This window comes from Monoraphidium neglectum (genome assembly GCF_000611645.1).
Source record: "Monoraphidium neglectum strain SAG 48.87 unplaced genomic scaffold scaffold00173, whole genome shotgun sequence".
Classification (NCBI taxonomy): Eukaryota; Viridiplantae; Chlorophyta; class Chlorophyceae; order Sphaeropleales; family Selenastraceae; genus Monoraphidium; species Monoraphidium neglectum.
The window spans coordinates 1-20,324 of NW_014013455.1; the positions used below are offsets into that span (position 1 = coordinate 1).

Here is a 20,324-nt window from a genome sequence, read left to right on the forward strand (position 1 = left end):
GGCGGCGGCCGCGCGCGCCGCGGCCGTGCCGCCGCCGCGGCCGCCGCCGGGGAGCCCGCCGCGGTCGGTGGTGGAGGCGGCGGCGGCTGCTGCGGCTGCTGCTGCGGCGGCGAGGGCGGCAGGCGAGGAGCAGCAGCAGCAGCAGCAGCAGCAGGAGGCAGATGGCGAAGGTACGGCGGCGGCGGCGGCGGCAGCGGAGGGGGTGCAGGAGCAGCAGCAGCAGCAGCAGGAGCAGGAGCAGGAGCCGGGTGGGGAGTAGTCTGCAGGAATGTTGTTAACGAATGTGTGCGTTCATCGTGACTGCTGCCATACGATCCATGCGGCGCGCACGGCAGCTGCTGGCGTCGCAGGCTGCTTCTCGGCTGTGTGATTGCAGGCCATCGCCACACTGACCCTGGCAACCCGGGTTTCGGTGACTTTCCACACCTGCCAGCCCTTGCTGCGGCAGGGCTGCAACGCGCGTCGTCGACGGTTGTGTTACAAGTCGGGTTGTGTCCGGTGGTTTTGCAGACTCAAGCTTATGACACAGCGTTGAAGGGTGCTCTGCAAAAGGGCGCTGGAGCGCCAAGGGGCAGCCCGCAAAAATGGCACGCGGGAGCGTGGCCGCCACAAACACACGAAGAATGCAGCCGCTCGAGACAGGCCTGGCGGCCGCGCCAGACGCAGACCCGCGGTCTTGGGTCAGATGTCGAAACCGGGGCGGCTGCTGTTGTTATCAATCGCAGGCATGGGCGGCGCGCCTGATCAGCCGATTGTCCCCAGCACCTCGATCCGCAGCTCAAAGGGCTCCCCCGCGGGGATCTCCTGGTTGCCCTGGGGGTAGCCCAGTGCCGGGACATCCACCAGCACCAGGCGCTGGTGGTTTGGGGGGAGGGGGAAGGGGCACGAGGAGTAGGGCCGAGGAGCAGGGAAGCAGTGGGGGAGGGGAGAGGAGTGCGTGGAAGGGCGAGGGGAGACCAGAAGGCCGGGCTGCGGCCGTGCAGGATGGATGGCTTTGTGGGGGGAGGGGCGACTGCGGCGCTTGCGCCGCCAGCGTGCCATACGGCAAGACAATGGCGTGGTCCCTGGCTCACTCACGCGGCAGGCGGCGGGCAGTTCAGCCCTCCTTTGCCCGTGGCCCCAGCCCGTGAACTCCAGCCCAACACCCTGCACCCCGCACCCACCTTGCCGCCAACCTTCATGCCCACCACCGCCTTTGAGATGGCCTGCGGCGGCTTGGGGCCCGACGCCCCCGAGAACAGGCCGCCGCCCCCGCTGTCCCCGACAGGCTTCATGGTTGAGCCCGTCACAAACTCGCCGACAACAAATTCCAGGGGCTGCGGCGGAGGGGCGGCGCGGACTGCGCGTTAATGGGTCTGACGGCAATGCTGTGGCATCGAGCACGCAGCTGGGCGGCCACCCGGGACAAGGCTCGCACAGCCCCAAGGAATAGGGCCGCCACATGCCGCATAGGGGTCTGGCTCGCCAGAAGAGCCAGCCATTCAGCAGCCCAGGCACGGCAGGCGGCGCCGCCCTCCCCCGGCACACCATCCCCACAACCCCCTGCTTTCAGCCCCCCTTGCTCATATCCTTGGCCGCCCCCGCCGCACCTCTGCCACGGTGCGGTTGCCGCCCAGTGTCCGCGCATAGCGGCTGGACACCGCATCAATGCCGCGGTACAGGCAGTCAAAGTGGACCTGGGCAAGGGAGGTCAGCGAAGATAGGTGGCCGTGCTGCTGTGCGCGGCCGAAGAGGAGAGGGCGCACCGACTTCTCCGGGACAAGCCCCGTGTTCAGCGGTTGGTTGAAGGGCTGGGCTGCCGCTGAGCTGGCGCTGCGCCCTCCGCATTCATCAGCCGGCCCCTGTTGACGTTGAGTTGAGTCATGCTCTCACCGAGATCTTGTCGCCCTCCTGGATCTCGCGGCCGCGCCCCTCCTCCAGATCATACACGCGCAGGCCGCTGGGCTCTGTAGGTTGTTGGGGCGGTCGGTTGAGGGATGTGCGGGTGGGAAGTGGTCAGCCGAGGGCGCCAGTGGGCAAGAATGGAGGGCACAAGGGCCAGGAGGAGCGGCAGGGGAACAGTGAATGCACAGGAAGCAGCGGCATTGATCGCTGGGGCGACGAGCGACGGCCGCTTGCCGCAGAGCGCTGGTGGTACCCAGCCGCCATGCCAACCCCTCCCCCCCCTGCGCAAAGACCAGCCACCATGCGGGGTGAAGTCCTCAGCGGGTATCTTGCGCTTCTTCAGCTCCTTTTTGAACCTGCAATCACGATGTCACCGAGCCTCAAGAAACGCAACGCCCTGCCAGCTCTGACCGGCAGCCGTTGCATCGATGCCCAGACATGTCTGTGTGCGCCACACCAGCAGGAGCACCAGGTTCGATTGCGCCGGCGGCCACCACAAGCGAACATGCGCGGGCGGGGCCATCACAACGCCTACCCCGCGGCTTCGACTTGGTCCGGCACAGCCAATGGGGCTACCACGGCCGCTGCCAGACCCAGGAGGCCCAGATCCCTGCGTGTGCACTCCCAGCACTCCGCTGCCGGAGTCCTGCCTTGTACCGCCATGACCCTGACATTTCTCCGGCTGGAATTTCCGATATGTGCACCCGTGCTGGCCCTGCACCGGGCCGCAAGCTGCGACATGTTTGATTCTTGTGGATGGATGCTGCGTCGACCGGGGGCAAGGGTATTCTTCGTATAGGCGATGAAGATTGATGTGCGTGTGATGTATAGGTTGCATACCGTGGGCGTGGTGCATTTGTGGCACATGGCCACTGCAAAACATCTTGATGCAGCCTGGGGGAGCCCCCGGGTCGTCCGAACAATTCAATGTACGAATACTAATGACCAAAATAACTGTAAATCATCAACCGTTTTGAAGCTGCCATCCGTCCTCGTTGCCTTGACACGGTCAAACACTCCGGGGTGAATTATGGAAGGGACGCGCTCGGTCAGGACGACGACAAGCCGAAGAGGTGAGTTGAATGGATTTGAGTGCGGCGACGGCAGTATGGGGCCGCAGCGTGGGCGAGACGGGGTGGCACTGCATCGAGCAGCATGCAGCCGCACTGCGCCAGCCACGCCGCATTATTAAAATGTCTCCTCAGGTCGTGCGACGTGGTGCGGCTTGCTGCCTCGCATGCACATCACTTGATCCTACGGCTTCAGGTGCGCGTGTGCTGCTGCTGGCGGTAGACAACCATGCCAGCCGCCTGGCGCACCGCATGGCAGCCGCGCTGCTGCGACCGCAGGACGAGCTGCAGGTGTGTGGGCGGAGCGCGCGGGTCGTGCAGTTTGCCTGCCACAGAGCCTCTGTATTCCTGGGTCTCGCCTTTGGCACCCCAAGTCATCGGTACAGCATGTCGTCTGACGCAAGCGTGGGCATCAGGTCGCACATACAGGTCGCCAAACCAAGGCTCGCCCCACACCTCGCAATAGCAAAGACCGCTTGTGCACCTATTGCGCCTGTGTCACCTGCACTGCCCCCCTGCACAGGTCGTGACGGTTGTGTCTTCTGAGGAGAGCCGCGCCTTCGGAGAGGCCCTGCTGCGCCCCTTCTTGGAGCAGACCCCTTCTGGGAGCAGCGGCGGCAGCAGCGGCAGCAGCTCCGGTGCCGCCACGGGCGCAGCGGCCGCGGCGGCTGCCTTGCCGGCGCTGGCCGCGTCGCCGGTGGTGCTTATCAAGGGCGACCAGAGGCTGAGTGACGTCATCGCCGAGTACGCAGAGGCTAGCCGCGCCGACCTGGTGGTGTGTGGCTCCCACCATCTGAGCACGACAGGTGCGCTGCCGCGGTCACGAATCTTGTGATAGGGCCAGGAGGCAGCAGGCGCCCGTTCTGGGAGGCCGCATCCGTAGCCACGACAACAAGCGATCAGCCTGCTTGCGCTACAAGGCACTGCCTCTTGACTTTGCAGCACAGAACTTGGCTGTTTACGCAGCAGCCGTCCTCATCCGGCCCGCTCCTTGCCGACAGGCACGCGCGACGACCCCATGCCGGCGTCCGGGTCCTTTGCGCTGCGCCTGGTTCGGGCGGTGCGCTGCTGCCCCCTGCTGGTGGTCAAGTCAAACAGCACTGGCGCCTACCTGCGCAGCGGGACCGCAGCAGCAGGTACGCATCTGAACAATCCACGAGCGCCGCTGAATTACGCATCAATGTGCTGAAGGATGACTAGGGCGACTGACTGCGGCAAGTCGGTTGTTGCAAAGCTTCACATGGAACTGCAGCTAGTGGCAGAGGCTGTGCCGCGTCGCACCTGCCAGCTGTGGCCCCAATAACGCTGTGCATGCCTTGCACGGCGCGCCGCGCGCTGCGCGCCCAGGCCTGCGCGTGATGGTGGACTGCCAGAGCAACACGCGCCACCTGCTGTCGTGGCTGATGGACCGGCTGGACCCCGACAAGGCGACACTCTTCCTGGCAGTGGGGCGCGCGGTGGACCAGGGCACTGGCATGGTGCGTGCAGCACAGACAGAAACGCACACGGCACACGCGCGCAAACGCACACATGCAGACCGCTGAGCGGTCATGTCTCAGCGTGCAAAACAATTTTTGACATGCGGGGCGTCGGCAGCACCGCGCCCCTTGCGAAGCAGCAGACCCTGCAGAACAAGAAGGCCTCAAGGCAGTGCATCCACAACCGCCCCCCTCCCGTCCCCCGCCCCTTCACACCCCAGGTGAAGGAGACCGCGCGCCGCATGCTGACCAACTACACAGCCCAGGCGACCGTCAGCGACTTCTACACTGCGCAGCGCCTGTTCAAGGAGCCGGGGGCCAAGGCGCTGCCAGAGGTGCGGCGCTCACATGGGTTGCATCGCGTGGCCTGCACGGACACGAGGTGAAGAGGCAAGCTGTAGGCTAGGGGTTGGGTGCTCGCCTCACGGGGCATCGTGCCAATAGCAAGAACGCGTCCTCTGGGTGAGCCGTGCTGTCCGATCCCAATCCAGGCTGCCCAGGTGGACGGCGTCGACATCATCGCGCTGCAGGCGCCGCCCTGCAAGACGCTGCCGCAGGTGGGCGCCGCTCGAGGGCCCCGTGCTGTGCGCCGCTCCATCAAAGTGCAGGGGCCTGCATCCCCCTCAGCCTTTGCTCCACTCACAAGGGAACTACGGTTTCAGCGGCGGGAAGCCCCAATGGGGCTTGTGCGGGTCCGTCGATTGGGGAAACACCTTTCAAATTTGAACTGCCATGATCACAACCACCATCACCACTATCCCCATCTTCAATCCCTCAACAGTCCATATCTGACGTGCTGCACGGCGCGCGCACCAGCATCCTCGTGTTCAACGCGCCGGTGGCACAGGACGCAGCGCTGCTCGGCGGTGACGACCTGGCGGTCGGGATGACGGCTGGCGCGGCGCTGGCAGGGGCGCGTGTCTAGGACGGCACTCGTTGCGGCGCGGACACCGAACGCTTCACATTTGGTTTTGGCGCCTCAAGCAGCAACCGTCACTCTTCAACTGTCTCAATGCCGTTACCATTTGCAACAGCACTGGTCAACCATCCAAAAACTGACGTGAAACCATGGCATGTAAAGCAAGAGCATTTTGTGCATGCCGTGTAAAGCAAGAGCATTTTGTGCAGGTTGTGGGAAACAAATTGCTGTAGTGCCAGCCTACAACAGCCTCAAACAAGACAAAGCCCACAAAGAAGGAGTAAGCAACACAAATCGACTGCAAGAGGCCGACCCAAAACTACAAACCTGTGCTGTCTGTTGATGCAGGGCCACTCACTCCTGCACGGCGTTGCCCCTGCCGTGTGCGACCCTGCATATATCAGCCGCGCGCACCTGCCCCTCGGGCGTTGCCATGAGCAGGCTGCAGGGGGAGCTGGTCAGCACCCCCAGGCGCCCGGGGCCCGTCTCCGCCAGCACAGGGTGCCAGGGGTCGCACCCCTCCCCATTGTCCCCCACAAACAGAAACACAGGCGGCCGCTGCTGCTGCTGCTGCTGCTGCAACTGCTGCTGCTGCGGCAGCTGCTGCCCGTCCTGGTGCGCCTTGTCCTGCTGCTGCTGCTGCTGCTGATGCTGATGCTGCTGATGCTGCTCACCGGCGCCAGCTGCCCTCAGACGCACTGCCTTGTCCCCACCCGCCGATGGCGCCGCGGCCTGTTGGTGCGGCAGGCGCCAGGCGTTGACACAGCAGGAGGGGATGGGGCTGGCGCCGCGCGTGGGGGTGGCGCAGAGCAGCCAGTCTTGTGTGACGTGGATGAGGGGCAGGCCCTGCCCCGATGTCACAGGGAATGTCGTCGACAGCCTGCCGAGCCAGAGGGGTTTGGTTTGACGCAGCATGGGTGAAGAAGGGAGGGGTGGGTGCTGTATGGGCGGCGACCGTGCGCCGGCAGCCTGGCATTGGCCCTGTCCAGGTCCAGCACAAGCTCCGACAGCCGAGTCCCAGGTTTATCCCGCACTCCTGCGCCGCGTTAGTGCAGGCTGCTTCAAATCCCCCCCTTCCCACCTCGGCGACACCAGCCGCGACCACGCCCAGGTGTCGGTGTCCCAGCAGTGCACCACCACGGTGAAGGCGCGCTCCGGCCCCCCAAGGCTGCGCCCGTGGAACGCCGACGCGACCAGCAGCCGCCCCGGCACAAACGCCATGTCGGCCGCCGCGTTCACAGGCAGCTCCCGCAGCAGCGCGCCCGCGGTCCCGTTTTGTCGCGCGCAGTACACGCGCACGACCGACGACGGCGCCGGCGCGCTGCAGTTGGACAGGGCCGCCAGCCGGCGGTCGCCGCAGACCACCACCCGGGGCTCCAGGACGTGTGAGGGCAGGGGCAGGCCGATGGACACCGCAGACAGGCAGCGGCCCACGATGGTGCGCGCGTGCTGCGCCTCCTCGAGCGCCCGCTGCGCTGCTGTCGGAGGCGCCAGCGCCGGCGCCGCCTCCGCCTCTGCTTGCAAATCCGCACCCTCCTCGGCTGCAAATGCTGCATCCCCGCTCTCGCGTGGCCCGGCAGCAGCGGCAGCAGGAGAGCCGCGGGCGCCTCCCTCTGCCACGGCAGCAGCTGCGGCGGCGGCGGCAGACGCGGCCGCCGCTTCGTCGACCTCCCAGAGCCTCAGCTCAGAGGCGCAGGTCGATCCGACCAGGGTGCCGTCCGCTGACAGGCTGGTCAGTGGCGCAGAGTGGGCGCCCAGGGTGCCCGCCGGCGAGAGTGTGCTGGCGTCCCACACCTGCGCGTGCACAGGGAGTACGAGGGTGGATGCAGGGCAACGGCAGGTGGGGCGCCACTGAGGCGTCCTGTGCGAGACGGCCCATGCTGTTGTCAGCCCACGCCATGGTGGTCAGCTTGGGGCAGCATCGTGAGACCGAGACCGCGCGGGGAGGCTCCGTGTGCATGCATGTGAATGCAACTGAAAGGGTGGCAGCCGGGTCCGGTGGACCTATTGTTGGCAGAGCACCACAGGGTCGCGCCGCACCTGTATTACGCCGTCGCCGGCGGTGAGCACAACCAGGCTGCCGCCGAGCGCCGCCAGCAGCGGCCGTCCCCCCGCACCCGCCACACCGCGATCCGGCACGCCGCGCGCGCGCACCGCGCCGCCCTCGTCGACCACGCTGAGCACGTTGCCGCGCGGCGCCAACGCGACGACGGCGCGCGCGCCGGGGCTGTAGCAGAGGGCGCTGCCCTGAACCGGCAGCACGTGGGTCGCGGGCACGGACAGGAGGCCAGCCGCGCGTGCATACATGGCTCGATAGCTGCGTGAGCGAGGCGAGAAGCGGAGTGGGAAGTGGCGGGGGAACCATGCGGCCTTTGCATGTGGGCCCGTTGCAGGGCAGCAGGCTTGGAGCGAGCTGCAGGCGGCGCTCGACACGGCCCTCAATGCAGAGGGTCATTGCCGGGATGCATCAACGCCAAGCGGCCGTTTGCCGAGCTAGAGGCGAGGGCTGAGGCGCCTCAGGGAAGCGACCATGCAGCAGGTGCGCGTCCATGCAAGCCTGCACCTCACCTGCCGAGCCACTCGCGCGGCAGCGCTTCCCGCCTGTGTTCGGCCAGGTATGAGGCCTTCCAAATGACCGCGTCTGCGCCGGCGTCGCGGCACAGCAGCTCGCGCCAGAGCCGGCAGACAGCAGCGCAGCGGCCAAGGGAGGCGCCGTCGAGCGCCGCGAACACGGTGCCCAGGCACACGTCGTTGCTCAACACGAGCTCTGCAGCGCTACGTGATCCGTCATCCATGCTTGACAGTGCCGCGGAGAGCTGGCGCGTGGCTGGGAGCTCCATGCTAGTGGGTGTAGGTGCGGGAGGGAGGGCCATGCTGGTGCGCAGGCGCGTGTGTGTTGAAGTTTCAGACTAGATGTTTATATCGGATGATCGCGTCACTTTTGTCGCGATCATCAATCCTGCGAGATGACAAATTTGGAGACGACGCAGGGAAGTGGCACTGGCCGGGTGACACGGCCGACAACCGGTCGTTGGTGTTTACGTGCGACTACACGCAGTCATGAAAGTCTCTCACACACATCTGGACGCCCGAAAATGATGCTGCGTCTGCTACGTACCGTTAGATCATAATGAAGACTTTGTCACCTTTTTGGTTGATAGTGCTGATCATAGTCGCGCTCGTACCACCAGCGTGCTCGAAACGGGGGCAACCGCGGCTGGACTTTGAAAAACGGGTCGAGGCAGCGCAGAGGAAGGCGAGAAGTGCAGCTAAGACGTTCCTAGAAGAGAGAGGACAGGTAAATATGATCAAATACATCGAGCAGGGCATCTCGGAAGTCTGCACCCCGGGCGGGTCGCCAGCACAGCAGTTGATGCACCACGGTCGCATCCCAGCATTGCTCGGAGCGTGCCCGAGCATGGCTCGCGCTTATGTCGCCTCTGCCTCGTTGGCTTCGACAGGGCTGACTCTAGGATATGCTCCTGGAAAATTTTTCATGTGTGTCATGCTTTCTGCGATTGCGCTGCGCATAACCATAGTAACCGCAACCGCCGTCGTCATGGCACTCACCCCCCTCTTGCTCTGCTGCGGGCGCCCCCGCATGGCGCCCCCGCATGGCACCCCCATCCCCTTATCTCTGTTGCCGTTATCACAGTCATTGATTGTGCCTGTTGATATAGAGGTGTTCCTGATAGGGTTCGACGGCGATGGCGGATATGCGTACAAGTGAGAATGAGGGGGTTGGGGTCGAGCTGTGGAGGGCGTTTCGGTCCATGTGAAATGGTCTCAGCAGATTTCTCAGCACCAAGACAGCGGCAGTGGCCTGGAAGCGGCAATGAAGGGTGTGGCGTGCTTGGCTTCCTCATGCGCCGCCGACGCCCCCGCGCGGCATCCCTGCCCCCCTCTGCCCGCTCGCAGGCAGGACGCCTCCCAGCTGCTGAGCCTGCTCAACGCGGGCGCTTCGCGCGCGTGCCCCCACTCCCTCGAGAGCGGGGAGGAGCTGGGTGTCTGCTTCCAGATGAACTTCCAGGTCCTCGGGGCCGACGCACTGGGGCCAGAGGTGAGGGGGCTGCCCCCTGGCGGGGTGCGGCGCGCTATGTTGGGGACGGCCAGTGGGGTGTGAAGATAATGGTGTTCTCAGGGCGCAAGCAGGTATGATATCATGCAAATGTGGACGTGTGTGGGGGTTGGGAGGCGGTGATGGGCCCACCGGGCGTGCGAGGGGCGCGGTCAAGTGGGTGCTCAGGGACGGGCAACCAAGGGAAGCCCGGTGACTTGCAGTGGGCGACGAGCAGCCGCAGGGGCAGCGCGCAGCAGGACGTGGCAGCGCCGGCGGCAGCTCCCCCAGCAGCCAACCTGGCCCGAGGGCACCCCCTGCATCACCGCCCGTGGTGCGGTGTCGTCGGCTGCTGCCTGCAGGCTGGGGCACTCTTGGGGCGCATTGAGGAGCACCTGAGACACAACATGAAGGACATCGCACAGCCGTGGATGCTGCAGGGAGATGCATTTGGTGGTCAGGGCCAGGGTGGGTGCCGGGGTTGCACAAGGTTGGGCCCCCTTGGTGGCCCAGTGAGTGCTGGGGCAGGCCATGTGTCCAGGGAGAGGACGCCGGTGCTGCCTGGTGCGGGCGCTCGAGGCGGTTGCGGTTGTGGACGCTGGCCCCAATCACTGCCATCCAATTCGCAGTTTATTGAGCATGTGACGTACCGCTGAGCACCATCCGCAGCACGTGCACCCGCAACTTGATAACACACCACCAACCCACCGCCCCCTGCACATACCCCCTTCGACCCCTCCGCAAATACACAAGCCCCACGCGTGCGCACCCCTTCACGCACGTGCACGAAAGCACGTGTGCCCGCGCAGTCTCGCCGCATCTCAGCCTCATACTCACCTCAACAAGATTGTGCACATGAAACCAACCGCAGGTGGCGACCGCACAGTGGAGTACTCAGTGGATGCGGCAGGGCTGGAGCCCCTGTTTGACGCTTTCATGGAGTATGCCTACGGCCGCGGTGAGGGGGGTCATGATGACGGGCTTTGGGGAGTTCCGGGTGGTGTTGGGAGGCTTTCAGGGGTGCAGAAATGTGGAAGATTCAGGGGGGGGCAAAGATGAGCTGGCCCTAGTTTGCTGGTTGGTGTGTGCTGCGAAAGGTTGGGTCAATGGAATTCAGGCGTGCACACAAGGTGGATGGGGGCACAAAGAGCTGGCAGATTGGCACCTGTCTGGTTGGGCTGCGCAGTGGGCTCATAGTTATTCTGCCCAGAGTTATTCTCATAGTTGATCTGCCCAGAATTATTCTGCCCTTGCATGGCGGCAGCCGCCAGATGCTTAGTGTACCCCACGCCCTCCATCCGCCCACTGAAATCCTGCAGGGGAGAAGAACGAGAAGGGCCACAGTTGGCACAATCAGAACCCGATTTTCATCATCAATCCGAGCAAGGTGTGATTGCCCAGCCCTGCAATCACCATCTATCGCCCGGGCCTACCGCCCTGGTGCACAGGACACTCCCTTTGCGTTGGCCGCCTGGATCACTCAGCCTTACAGCTGCGATCCAGCCGTTGCACCGCTTCCTGTGCCGCAACACACACCTCGCGCTCTGCACCGCTGTTTCCATTCTCATCCCGCAACACCAGGTGCGTGCCAACCCAGTGGGCGCCCCTGAAGCCGCAAGCCACCACGTGCCGGACTTCCTGGCACAGTGGCGCAGGTGGGGTGTGCGGCTCAAAGGGGGCAAATGCCACGCTTGAGCGGAACTGGTCACGCGGGCTGCGTTCAATGTGCACAGCCCCCACACCAGCAACCTCAACCTTGAGCTCATGTGGCGCTGCTGTCAGCCCTGGCCGCCCACCTCAACGACCTTAGTCCGCCACCTCAACAGCCATGCCATAAACAAACGAGTACACTCAGCGGCTGCATGGACACCGCACAGTGCCCTCAACACATATGATGAAGCCCGCCCATACTCCCCCCCTTGCCTGAACCCGCCTTCTGCCACCCCTAGTCACACCTTCAGCCCCGCTGATCTGGACAAGGAGGAGGCGGGCCTGGTGTACCGCTACAGTTACAACGGCCTGGGGGAGGCCACCACATGGTGCGCGGACGCCTGGGGGGCGGGGGCGCGCCCAGAGAACCATTAGACGGCCGGCTGACGGAGGGACGACGCCGCTCGCAACGCGGCCCGCCTTGTTGGCCGGGGGATGCGCCCGGCTCCTGCCCACTGCGCCCGTGCTCAGTGCTGGTCCTTGGGTCTGGGGCTTGCATCTTGCATTCTGCGCTGGCAGCTTCAATTCCCCAGTGTGTGGGGGAAAGGATTACCATTTCTTGACCCCGTGCCCACCCGGCCAGGCTGTCGTCCCGTAACTACGTGGTGGTTGACGTGGCGGCCGGCCCCACCAGCTACGGCCCCGCCGCCAGCAGCGAGGGCGCCGTCGGGGCCGGGGCGCTGCCGGCGCTCAGGGTGAGGGCGGACGCCTACTCTCACGAGGGGCCCCGGATGGCAAGGGCAGGGGGGAAGGGGGGCGGCGCTGTTGAGGGAGGCCGTCGATGCGCTCGCAGGCTGCAGGCCTGCAGGGATGCTGTCGGACGCTTGTGTGCTCGCACCTTACGATTGGCCGTCCGCTGGCCCGGCCTGCTGTATCAGCGGATCGGCTGCCTGTGCTGTCCATGGCCCCTCAGGAGCTCAACAACGCCCCTCACACCTTGGCAGCTTTCCTTCCTGCATCGTAATGTTCCCCACCCACCCCCCCCCAAAGCTTCTGAGTCCCCATCCGCTGACAGCACCTCAATCCTCTTAAAGAAGGTTGTGTTTTCTCAACCAAACGCCGCCCTCCCCTCCAGGACGTCTACCGCGCCATCATGAGGGACCTCAACGCCTCCGGGCCATCCATCAGCGCCCAGGACCACGCACAGGCACGCCACACCCCCCTTTGCCCCTTGTTCCTGCCTTGCCCCACCTTTCAGTGTGCCCCCTGTGCTGTCTGTGAGCTCGCGCCCTCTACGCCTCTCGCATCCATTCGCACAAGCTGGATCTCCAGTGACGATTCTCTCCACCTGCCGCTCGTACAGCATGTGAGACAGCCACAACAGACAGACCAGCGCACTGCCGACGCTCTGGTTGACAACCGATTGCCACCTTCCCCGCCCCCCTCCCCCATGCAGGTTGTTGCGCGCCATGCACAGAAGGCGCTATTCGAGGGGGCCCTGGCGTCCGCGGTGGCCGCGGGGGCGCGGTCGCTGTTTGTGCCCGACATGGCGACAGAGCACATCGAGTATGCAAAGAACATCCTGGTGGGATCTCCTGGGGGGGCGGAGGGCGTTTGGGGGGGGGGCGTGTGAGGAGTGGCAAGGAGGGGTTGGGCTTGGACATGTTATTGCTGGGTTTGATCGGGTTGGGGGGCTGCTGCCTGCCTTTTGCGCTGTGCTGGTGGCTCATGCATCGACCCGTACTCCCCAAGGCTGCCTCGCACTTGACGCGGCCATCGCCCTCTCAACCGCGGCAGTCACCCACCCGTCCACCCCTCAGATCCCTGTCGTCCTGCTGACTGATTACGAACTGACTGATGATGACTACGAAAAGCACATGACACAGGTATGTGGGGCAGACAGTGCAGGCAGGGCAGAGCCAGGGGTCTCAACCCACAGGTGGCCTTGCACAGCGACAGCCTGCAAGCTGAGCGCCCGCCCACCATCCAGCACGGTGCCCTTCCAGATGTGGTGCCTGTGCACCGCCTGCCCGACGCGCCGCTGCAGGGCGCAAGCCTACTCAAACCTGCAAGTGCGGGACCCTCCCACTCAAATGCACTCCTCACGCCTCAAAACAAGTGCAAATCCACAATTCCACGCCCTGACCAGCAACCATAACTGCCTATGGCAGGAGGACTTCATGCACATCAACCTGACACACATCGAGGCTGCCGTGGCGCGCCTGATCGACCAGCAGCAGGAGGCGGTGGTGGTGAGCGCCCACCACCCCCTCAGCCGCCACAAGGCCATTGCAGCCGCGCTCTGGAAGGCGCGGCGCCTGAGGGCGGAGCCGGCGCTGGAGCATGAGGCGGGCAAAGGTGGGCGCCGCCCATTGGGGCGCCGCAGACGTGGCTGCTGTGTACAGCCTGCTATCAGGGGGCTGCAACCGTGGCTGCCGTGTGCAGTCTATCAGAGGGGGAACCAGATCCTGAATCAGTTTCGGCGCCTGATTGGCGTCCTGGCATGAAAAGGGCGCCTCCTTATCCCTCACACCGTCTGCCAAAGTCAAACTGTTCACGTGAGACTGCCAACAACTGCATCCCATGGAGCACACCCCCACTGCACCCCCGCACCCAGCCATCCCACAGTCGGTATCAACCCACCACGCCGTTGCACCCCCTGAATCCCGCCCCCTTCCTTCATGTCAATGTCATCCCCGCAGCCTCGCGTGTGGGCCACCACACCGTGTCCCACACTGCGGTGGACCCAGAGTCCCTGCTGGAGGAGATTGCGCTCGCCGCCGACACCCTGACTCACGGCCTCGTGGGTGAGTAAGGCTAACAAGTAACGCGGGATGGCGCGACGGGCGGGCGCTTGCTCGGCCATGCGGTGCAACGGTGGCGCGAAGGACCCAGCTGTGTGGGACGGTGTGTTTTTGTGTGGCTGTTCCGGCAGACTGCCCCAGTACAGCCAGATGCCACGCGCGTTGTTGGTTGCTGCACAACCACTCAGCAGTGCAGTCAGTCAACATCAATCCCCTAGGTATGCAAAAAAAGCGCGCTCAATCAAGCCGCGTCCAATCCCAGCAGACCCGCATCCCTGCAAACACAACATTTGCCAATGACCGCCACCATGCAGGCGCCGCCCATGCCATGTCAAAGGAGGGGGCCCACCCGCTGGAGCAGCTGCGCCACGACGGGACCAGGGTGGTGCCGGTGTTTGTCATATCGCTTATGAAGGCGCCGGAGGACGTCATGTTCAGTAACAAGGAGATGGTGGCGGCCAGCCATGACGCCGTTCTGGTGCTGCAGCCGAGGAACAGGTGGGTGGGCAGGGCAGGTGGCCGTCGACTGTGCTCGAGTCACTCTTAATGCGAAGTGATTGCACGCAGGAGAGCGCAGCATGACATGGGGTGTGGACATGGGGTTGCCACCATAGGCAAGGCTTTGGGTCTTGTCGCATCTTTGCTCGGCTGCGCGCAGCACTCAGCTGATACTGGGCGCCAGCGCTGCACCAAGACTGAGAGCGGCAAGCAAATCGTTTGATCTGCCAAGGCGTCTGTGGTTGCACCAACCGCCCCGCCCTGATAGCCCACTACATCATACCCCGAGTAACACAGCGGCACGTCCGTTCTGGATCCCACCCTCCCCGCAGCGCCCAATGGGGTGGCGAGAGGGACGACGTCTCCACTGGGCATGTGGCCAACGGCAGGAGGATCACGGCTGACGGCCACGACGTGACGCACCACGTGGTGGCCGGCCTCGCGCAGGCGCTGGCCGGTGAGCGGCGGATGGTAACAGCAGTGCGGGCATGTGTGTCTAATGATTTTTTTTAAGTCAGATATGCGCCCACCTTATACTTATCCCTTGCGCCGCTGCCCGCGCCCCTTGTTCGCAGGCGTCCTCCCGCCCTACTCGCGCCCGCGCGCCCACGCCGGCCCCGCCCTCCAAGACTGGCGCTGGGCCGTCGGCGCCACGCCCTTTGGCCCCTACTCGAACTACTCGGACGTGTCGGAGCTCATGCAGAACGCGGCGCGCCGCAACCTCCTGCTGTCCCACGTGTCTGCGGCTCTGAGGGCGACGCAGCACCGCCTGGACGCCCTGGACGACTTTGTGGCGGACAACTTTGAGTCGCCGTGGGCGGCGGCGGGGGTGGGGCCGGGCGCGCTAGAGGGGCGCAAGCACTTTCTGGACACGGTGGCCAGGTGGGCGCGGTCTGCGGGAGTGCAGGGGCGTGGGCGGGCGGGGCGTTTCCAAGGCTGTGACGGGGTCCCGCTGGCCTGGGAGTCTTTGTTGAGGGCACGGGGAGGCGGGGGGTTCGCTGGCGTGGATGCCCAGGGCGGCGCTTTGGCGCTGCCCGGCTGGTGGGCTGCAGGCCCCCACTTTGGTGGCCCTCCTTCCCTGCTGTGGCGCGCCCCCGTGTCTGGCCCCATCGACCCAGCTATTTTTAATCTGGACCCAGGCACCTTTGGCACGCCCTTCAAATCCCAACCTCGCGACAAACGCACCTGCAGCACGCGCCACGGCTTCCAGACCGCCATCACCCCTGATTCTGTTGCTGACCTGGAGGGCCGCATGGGGGTGCTGACTCAGCACCTGGAGGCTTTGGCCAGTGACCTGTATTCGGTGGGTGGTTTGGTGTGTGCGCTCGCGTGCATGAGAGTGCGTAATTGCGTATGCGTTCCTGTATTGTGGTTGCCGTTCAGCCATCAGCGCACTGTTCTTCTTGTTGGCTAAGGCGCTCGCTGGTTGGCCGCCCCAGCTAGCGCCAGCAGTGGCAGACGGCTCTTTGCCGAGGGTTTCCGCTGTGGCCGCCACGAGGCGTCTGTCGATATACCAGGGCCTCTGCCGGCCTCTCCTTGCATTATTCCTGCCAGCCAAACCCCTCCTGCTCCTGAACCTACCTCCATCCCCCGGTTCCCCTGCCGCCCACCCGCCTGCCCGCCCGCCCTCAGCACGACTTTGCATCCGCGGATGAGACCATACGGACCGCCATGCTGCCAGCCGCGGCGCGGCTCTGTGAGGGTCTAGACGCGACCCTGGAGGAGGCCCGCACAGTCATGGCCTGCTGCACCGCCCGCCACGGCAGCACGCTCGGGCGCGCGGCCGCGCTGCTCGCGGCCGCGGCGGTCGCATTTGCCGTGGTGCTGGCGGCGGCGGTCTTGGCGGAGGTGGTGGTGCTGCGGCGGCGGCGGCTGAGCCACGCCCTGATGCTGCCCACGTACGGCATGTCGCAGTACAGCCGCCCCGCTAGCCGCCAGCACAGCTGGCAGGCGTGACGGCGGGCGTGCGCTGGGTATGAGCGGCGGCATTTCGCGGGGAGTTGACACCGCTCGGGCGAGGGGCATCGTTTGGTGGCATCCCGTCACAAGTTGCTGTTGTTGTTCTGTGTCCCTGTACATGTTGCGCTCTGTTTGCTGTAAAATCTTGCCGCATTCCTGGTGCCCAGCAGAGTACGGTACTTCCTGACTGGAGGTTGCCCAGTTACTGACACTGGTTGCGGCCTGCACCCAGCCGCTCACACCCGTCTGAGGGCTGCAATGCCCTCACGCCTGCAGTAAGCCTCCGTGCAAAGCAGGCTGATGCGGGCGGCAGACCTGTGCCAGCCGGCCAGCTGCAGGCACCAGGACGTCACGACCAGCAACACTCGCTGTCCCAAGGATGACAAAACAGTTGCTGGGACGCCCATGCTGCCGCTGCGCAGCCAGGGGCCTGCGGCTACCGCAGCCGCTGTGACCGTGCTTGTGTGTTGTGCTCATCCTTCCAAAATACACGGTGCGGTTTGCGCCTCCGTAGAGCAGACCAAGTGCTGCAAAGCAGCAGGTTACACCCCGCTGTTTTCCGACCGCCCGCAGGGGTTACTGCCGCGCTCATGCGGCGCGGCTCGTCAGCACCCGCACAGCCCCCTTGCATCACAGGGCCAACGCGAGGTTGGCTACCTCAAGCCGCCCGCCCTGCACCCAGCCAGCCACGCTCAGCACCGCGCCACCCTTGGCAGGCGCCGCCGCAAACGCCAGCGCCGCCGCCGCGCCGCCGCCGCCCACGCCTCCGTGCGGCCCTGCGGCGTCGTCCTCGGCAGCGCCGCCTCCCTTGCCGCCGCCGCGGGGCCGTGCCGCCAGCGGGCGTGCGAAGCCAATGAGCTCCGCATGCAGCAGGGGCGACAGGACCGTGCTGTACACCGCAACCAGCCCCGCCGCGGGGTGCGGGGCGCGCAGCAGCACCGCCAGGCGGCGGCCGGAGGGGTCCCAGGCCATGTCGGACACCGCTGCAGCAAGCGGGGGCAGGGGGCCGCCCGGGAGCCTGGGAAGAAGCGGGGAGCGTGCGGGGCAACGGCGATGGATAGACGGATGGGGCGACGCGCTGTGGGGAGCCCAGCTGACAAGCGCACGGAGATCATGCTGCTGATATTGTGGTGGGTGCGGAGGGCTGAGGGGCAGCCTGGCAGGCTGCGGATTCCTGGCCTGAGGGCTACGGAACAGCCAGCTTTGCAGTCACAGGAATCACACCAGCGCAGCATTGCCTTGGCCCTGGGTCACAAGCCAGCGCTCCCGGCCCTGCAAGCGCCGTCACACCTGCCCACCTGTCAAGTGATGTCACCTCCGGCAGCGTTACCGGCAGTACCTGCTCCAACAGGCTGGGAGGGTCGCCCACCAGATGCAGCGCCACCACGCCGCCGCCGCCACCGCCACCAGGGCTCCCCGCACCCGCGCCGCCGCCTGAGCCGCCGCCCGCGCCGCTGAAAGCCAGCAGCAGCACGCGGCCCGAGGGCGCCCACGCCGCGGCGGCGACCGCGCTGCCTGGAGGCGCGTCCCAGAAGGCCGTGCGCCAGTGGGAGGTCTCTGTCACGTGGAAGCGGCCCCCGCGACCAGCTGCGCGCACGCGAGTGGGGTGGTGTTTAATCCGTTCAATCAGGCCAGGTGGGTCGGGATGGGGTGGGGTTGGGCCAGGTGGGGTGGGTTGGGGTGTGCCGTTACATGGCGCACTAGAGCCGGGTGATTTACGGTTGAGACGGCACGGCAATGACCGCCGTCAATTACCAGCCGGCTGCCCGTCGACGTCGTGCCCAGGAGGACGCAACGCGTTTCCACTTCACGCCGTGGCTGCCGCGCGCCCGCTGGGGGGCACGGCCAGCGCCGCCCATGGCTCAGCCCACCGTAGCCTGCGGCCCCCGCGCGCCTGCAAAAAGGTATGCGCCGCAGGGCGACCACCGCAGCAGCGCCACGGGGTCCAGCCCCAGCCGCACGAGCGCGCCCGTGCCCAGGGCGGCGTCCCACACCACCACGCGGCTGCAGTCCTCGCTGGCGCCCGCGAGCCGCTGGCCGTCGGGGCACCAGGCTAGCGCCGTCACCCTGCTCTCGGGGGGGGGGGGGGGGGGGACACGAGCGGTGGTAGGCTGAGGGTTGGGTTGGGCTGGGAGGTTGAGGTTGAGGGGGAAGTGGTGCGCCGGCCTTGCACGGCAGCAAGCCCGAGTGATGTCCCCACCCTGGCAGCCCCAGTAAGGGCGGCTGCAAAGCGAGTAGCAGCAGAGTGTGAATCTTCTCAACGCCCCCACACCCAGAGCAAAGCAACCCATGAGTGCGATTTCAAACCCACCTGCAGCCGTCCGCAAAGTGGAGGAACGACGCCCACGCAGCGCCGCCCGCGCCGCGCTGGGCCCCCGCCGCGGCCAGCGGCTGCCGCCCCAGCGCCCACAGCAGCGCGCCGCCCTCCACGCCGGCGGCGACCATGGTGCAGTGCACGGGGCGCCAGGCCAGGCACGACAGGCCGCGCTGCAGCTCATGAGTCAGCACGAACCTCGCCTCGTCAACCGCCTCGGACCCGTCCCCCGGGGCGCTGTCTAGGTCGTACACGAGGACGGAATCAGTGGGCGCGTGGCCGACCGCGAGCCACTGGCGCTGGGCGTGCCAGGCCAGCAGCTCCGGTGGCGGCGGGGCAATGGGGGCGCGCGGCTGCAGCGGCCAGGGCAGGGGTATGCCAAGTCTGGGGGGGAGTGTGGTCGGGGAGAAGGGGTGGTGTTGGTGGGCGGAGTCAAGATTGTCTGAGAGCCCTTGCGTCCAGGAAGCAACCTCGAGACCCACAGGAAGGTGTGGAAAACTTGACAAGACAGCCACACAGCCACCCGCCACCACTCAGAGCCCCACCTAGCCTGAAGCAGCCGCGCCACACCCGCGGCAGCGCCTAGGAGGCCGCCAGCGCTGCCGCTGCTGCCCCCGCTGCCCCCACTGCCGCCGCCGCCGCCTCCGCTGGGCCAGGCCGCCTGCAGCCCCGCTGCCACCGATACCACTGGGATGCTTTGTGCCAGCGCCCCCTCTATCTGGGCCTCTGACACGCGCACGCGCGGGAAGCACACGCCCTTCTGCGGGAGCGGCGGAGATGGCAACGGGACCTGTGCTGCTGTGCTAGGCTCCCTCGCCGATTGCGCGCAATTACAAGCCGCCCGCTCCAGTTTGGCTTCGAGTGCGATCCTGCATCCCAGCCTGTACTCTAGAGGCCCACGCGGCAGAAACACGGCCCTGCTCTGCGTGGGCGGGCAGCCGCTTTGCCTGCTCACCGCTTTCGAGCGTCGCGACGTCAGCTGCAAATTCACCTCCGCCAGCGTCTCCTCATCCTCTCCAGGCAGCAGCTCACGCGCCATGGCACCGGTGGCTGCGGTGCTGTGCAGCGCTGTCGAACCACCACGGCGCAGCTAGCAGGCTGACGGCAGCGGATACGGCTCACCAAGACTGTGCACTGCGCACCACTGCCAGTGCTACGCGCAAGAAACACTGGCTATGTGAACAAATCACAGTGCGCAGGTCAAGAGAAGTCACACAGGAGGCCGGAAGCAGTATTTGCGGACATGAGATCACTGCAACTGATCTGGAACGCTTTGAAAACGGGATTCAGCGCGACATCATCACATGTCTACATCGTTATCATACCGTGGACACCGGTCGTGATGCGCTCGATCGCCCATGTTCACTGGTATGGTGATCACCCGCCTCCACCTCACGGCCTGCACCCGCAGCCAGACTGCCAAGATTGCGGGCGATCCGCATGGTAGCGGCTGGCACATGCAGACTACTTTCAAGCTCAACGGGATCGGCATGGCATGTCCCAGTTTATAGCACAGGTCAGTGTCTAGTCTTGTTCACAGCATCGCAGTTTGGCTGGCCTGTACCGGTAACATGATATCGGGTGTTCAGGGCTGTATGTGTTTTGCAACAAGAGGTTTGCTCAGCGCGCCTTGTTGATCAGCTCATGCAAAATATCGTATCTGGCTTGAGTGCCAAGCACAGCGTGGTGCC

The 20,324-nt window shown here is 65.5% G+C and overlaps 6 protein-coding genes across 6 annotated transcripts; 3 read left to right on the forward strand and 3 right to left on the reverse strand.

Moving 5' to 3' along the window:
* Positions 1-76: 76 nt before the first annotated feature.
* On the forward strand, positions 77-259 carry MNEG_1665 (hypothetical protein; the record flags this gene model as incomplete). Its single annotated transcript, XM_014049849.1, has 1 exon — positions 77-259. A coding segment is annotated over one exon (183 nt), but the record flags the coding sequence as incomplete, so codon positions are not given.
* A 485-nt stretch (positions 260-744) lies between these two features.
* Positions 745-2,740, reverse strand: MNEG_1666 (hypothetical protein; the record flags this gene model as incomplete). The annotated part of the gene is made up of 5 exons (XM_014049850.1): positions 745-855; positions 1,164-1,316; positions 1,590-1,676; positions 1,873-1,946; positions 2,725-2,740. The coding sequence occupies 5 exons, from the start codon at positions 2,738-2,740 to the stop codon at positions 745-747; spliced, it is 441 nt and encodes a 146-aa protein (XP_013905304.1).
* A 466-nt stretch (positions 2,741-3,206) lies between these two features.
* On the forward strand, positions 3,207-5,357 carry MNEG_1667 (hypothetical protein; the record flags this gene model as incomplete). Its single annotated transcript, XM_014049851.1, has 7 exons — positions 3,207-3,245; positions 3,478-3,760; positions 3,956-4,090; positions 4,302-4,432; positions 4,654-4,767; positions 4,924-4,989; positions 5,214-5,357. 7 exons carry the CDS (start codon positions 3,207-3,209, stop codon positions 5,355-5,357), a joined length of 912 nt encoding a protein of 303 aa, XP_013905305.1.
* Positions 5,358-5,705: 348 nt separating this feature from the next.
* Positions 5,706-8,191, reverse strand: MNEG_1668 (hypothetical protein; the record flags this gene model as incomplete). Its single annotated transcript, XM_014049852.1, has 4 exons — positions 5,706-6,231; positions 6,433-7,145; positions 7,392-7,668; positions 7,920-8,191. 4 exons carry the CDS (start codon positions 8,189-8,191, stop codon positions 5,706-5,708), a joined length of 1,788 nt encoding a protein of 595 aa, XP_013905306.1.
* A 464-nt stretch (positions 8,192-8,655) lies between these two features.
* MNEG_1669 (hypothetical protein) lies at positions 8,656-16,316 on the forward strand (the record flags this gene model as incomplete). The annotated part of the gene is made up of 19 exons (XM_014049853.1): positions 8,656-8,688; positions 9,007-9,077; positions 9,270-9,411; positions 9,771-9,876; positions 10,280-10,366; positions 10,728-10,795; positions 10,990-11,063; positions 11,358-11,447; positions 11,702-11,813; positions 12,194-12,331; positions 12,515-12,643; positions 12,879-12,944; positions 13,230-13,416; positions 13,761-13,865; positions 14,177-14,360; positions 14,693-14,817; positions 14,936-15,242; positions 15,552-15,663; positions 15,993-16,316. The coding sequence occupies 19 exons, from the start codon at positions 8,656-8,658 to the stop codon at positions 16,314-16,316; spliced, it is 2,460 nt and encodes an 819-aa protein (XP_013905307.1).
* A 633-nt stretch (positions 16,317-16,949) lies between these two features.
* Positions 16,950-19,672, reverse strand: MNEG_1670 (hypothetical protein; the record flags this gene model as incomplete). The annotated part of the gene is made up of 6 exons (XM_014049854.1): positions 16,950-17,337; positions 17,618-17,830; positions 18,243-18,386; positions 18,631-19,017; positions 19,179-19,393; positions 19,625-19,672. The coding sequence occupies 6 exons, from the start codon at positions 19,670-19,672 to the stop codon at positions 16,950-16,952; spliced, it is 1,395 nt and encodes a 464-aa protein (XP_013905308.1).
* Positions 19,673-20,324: the final 652 nt, after the last annotated feature.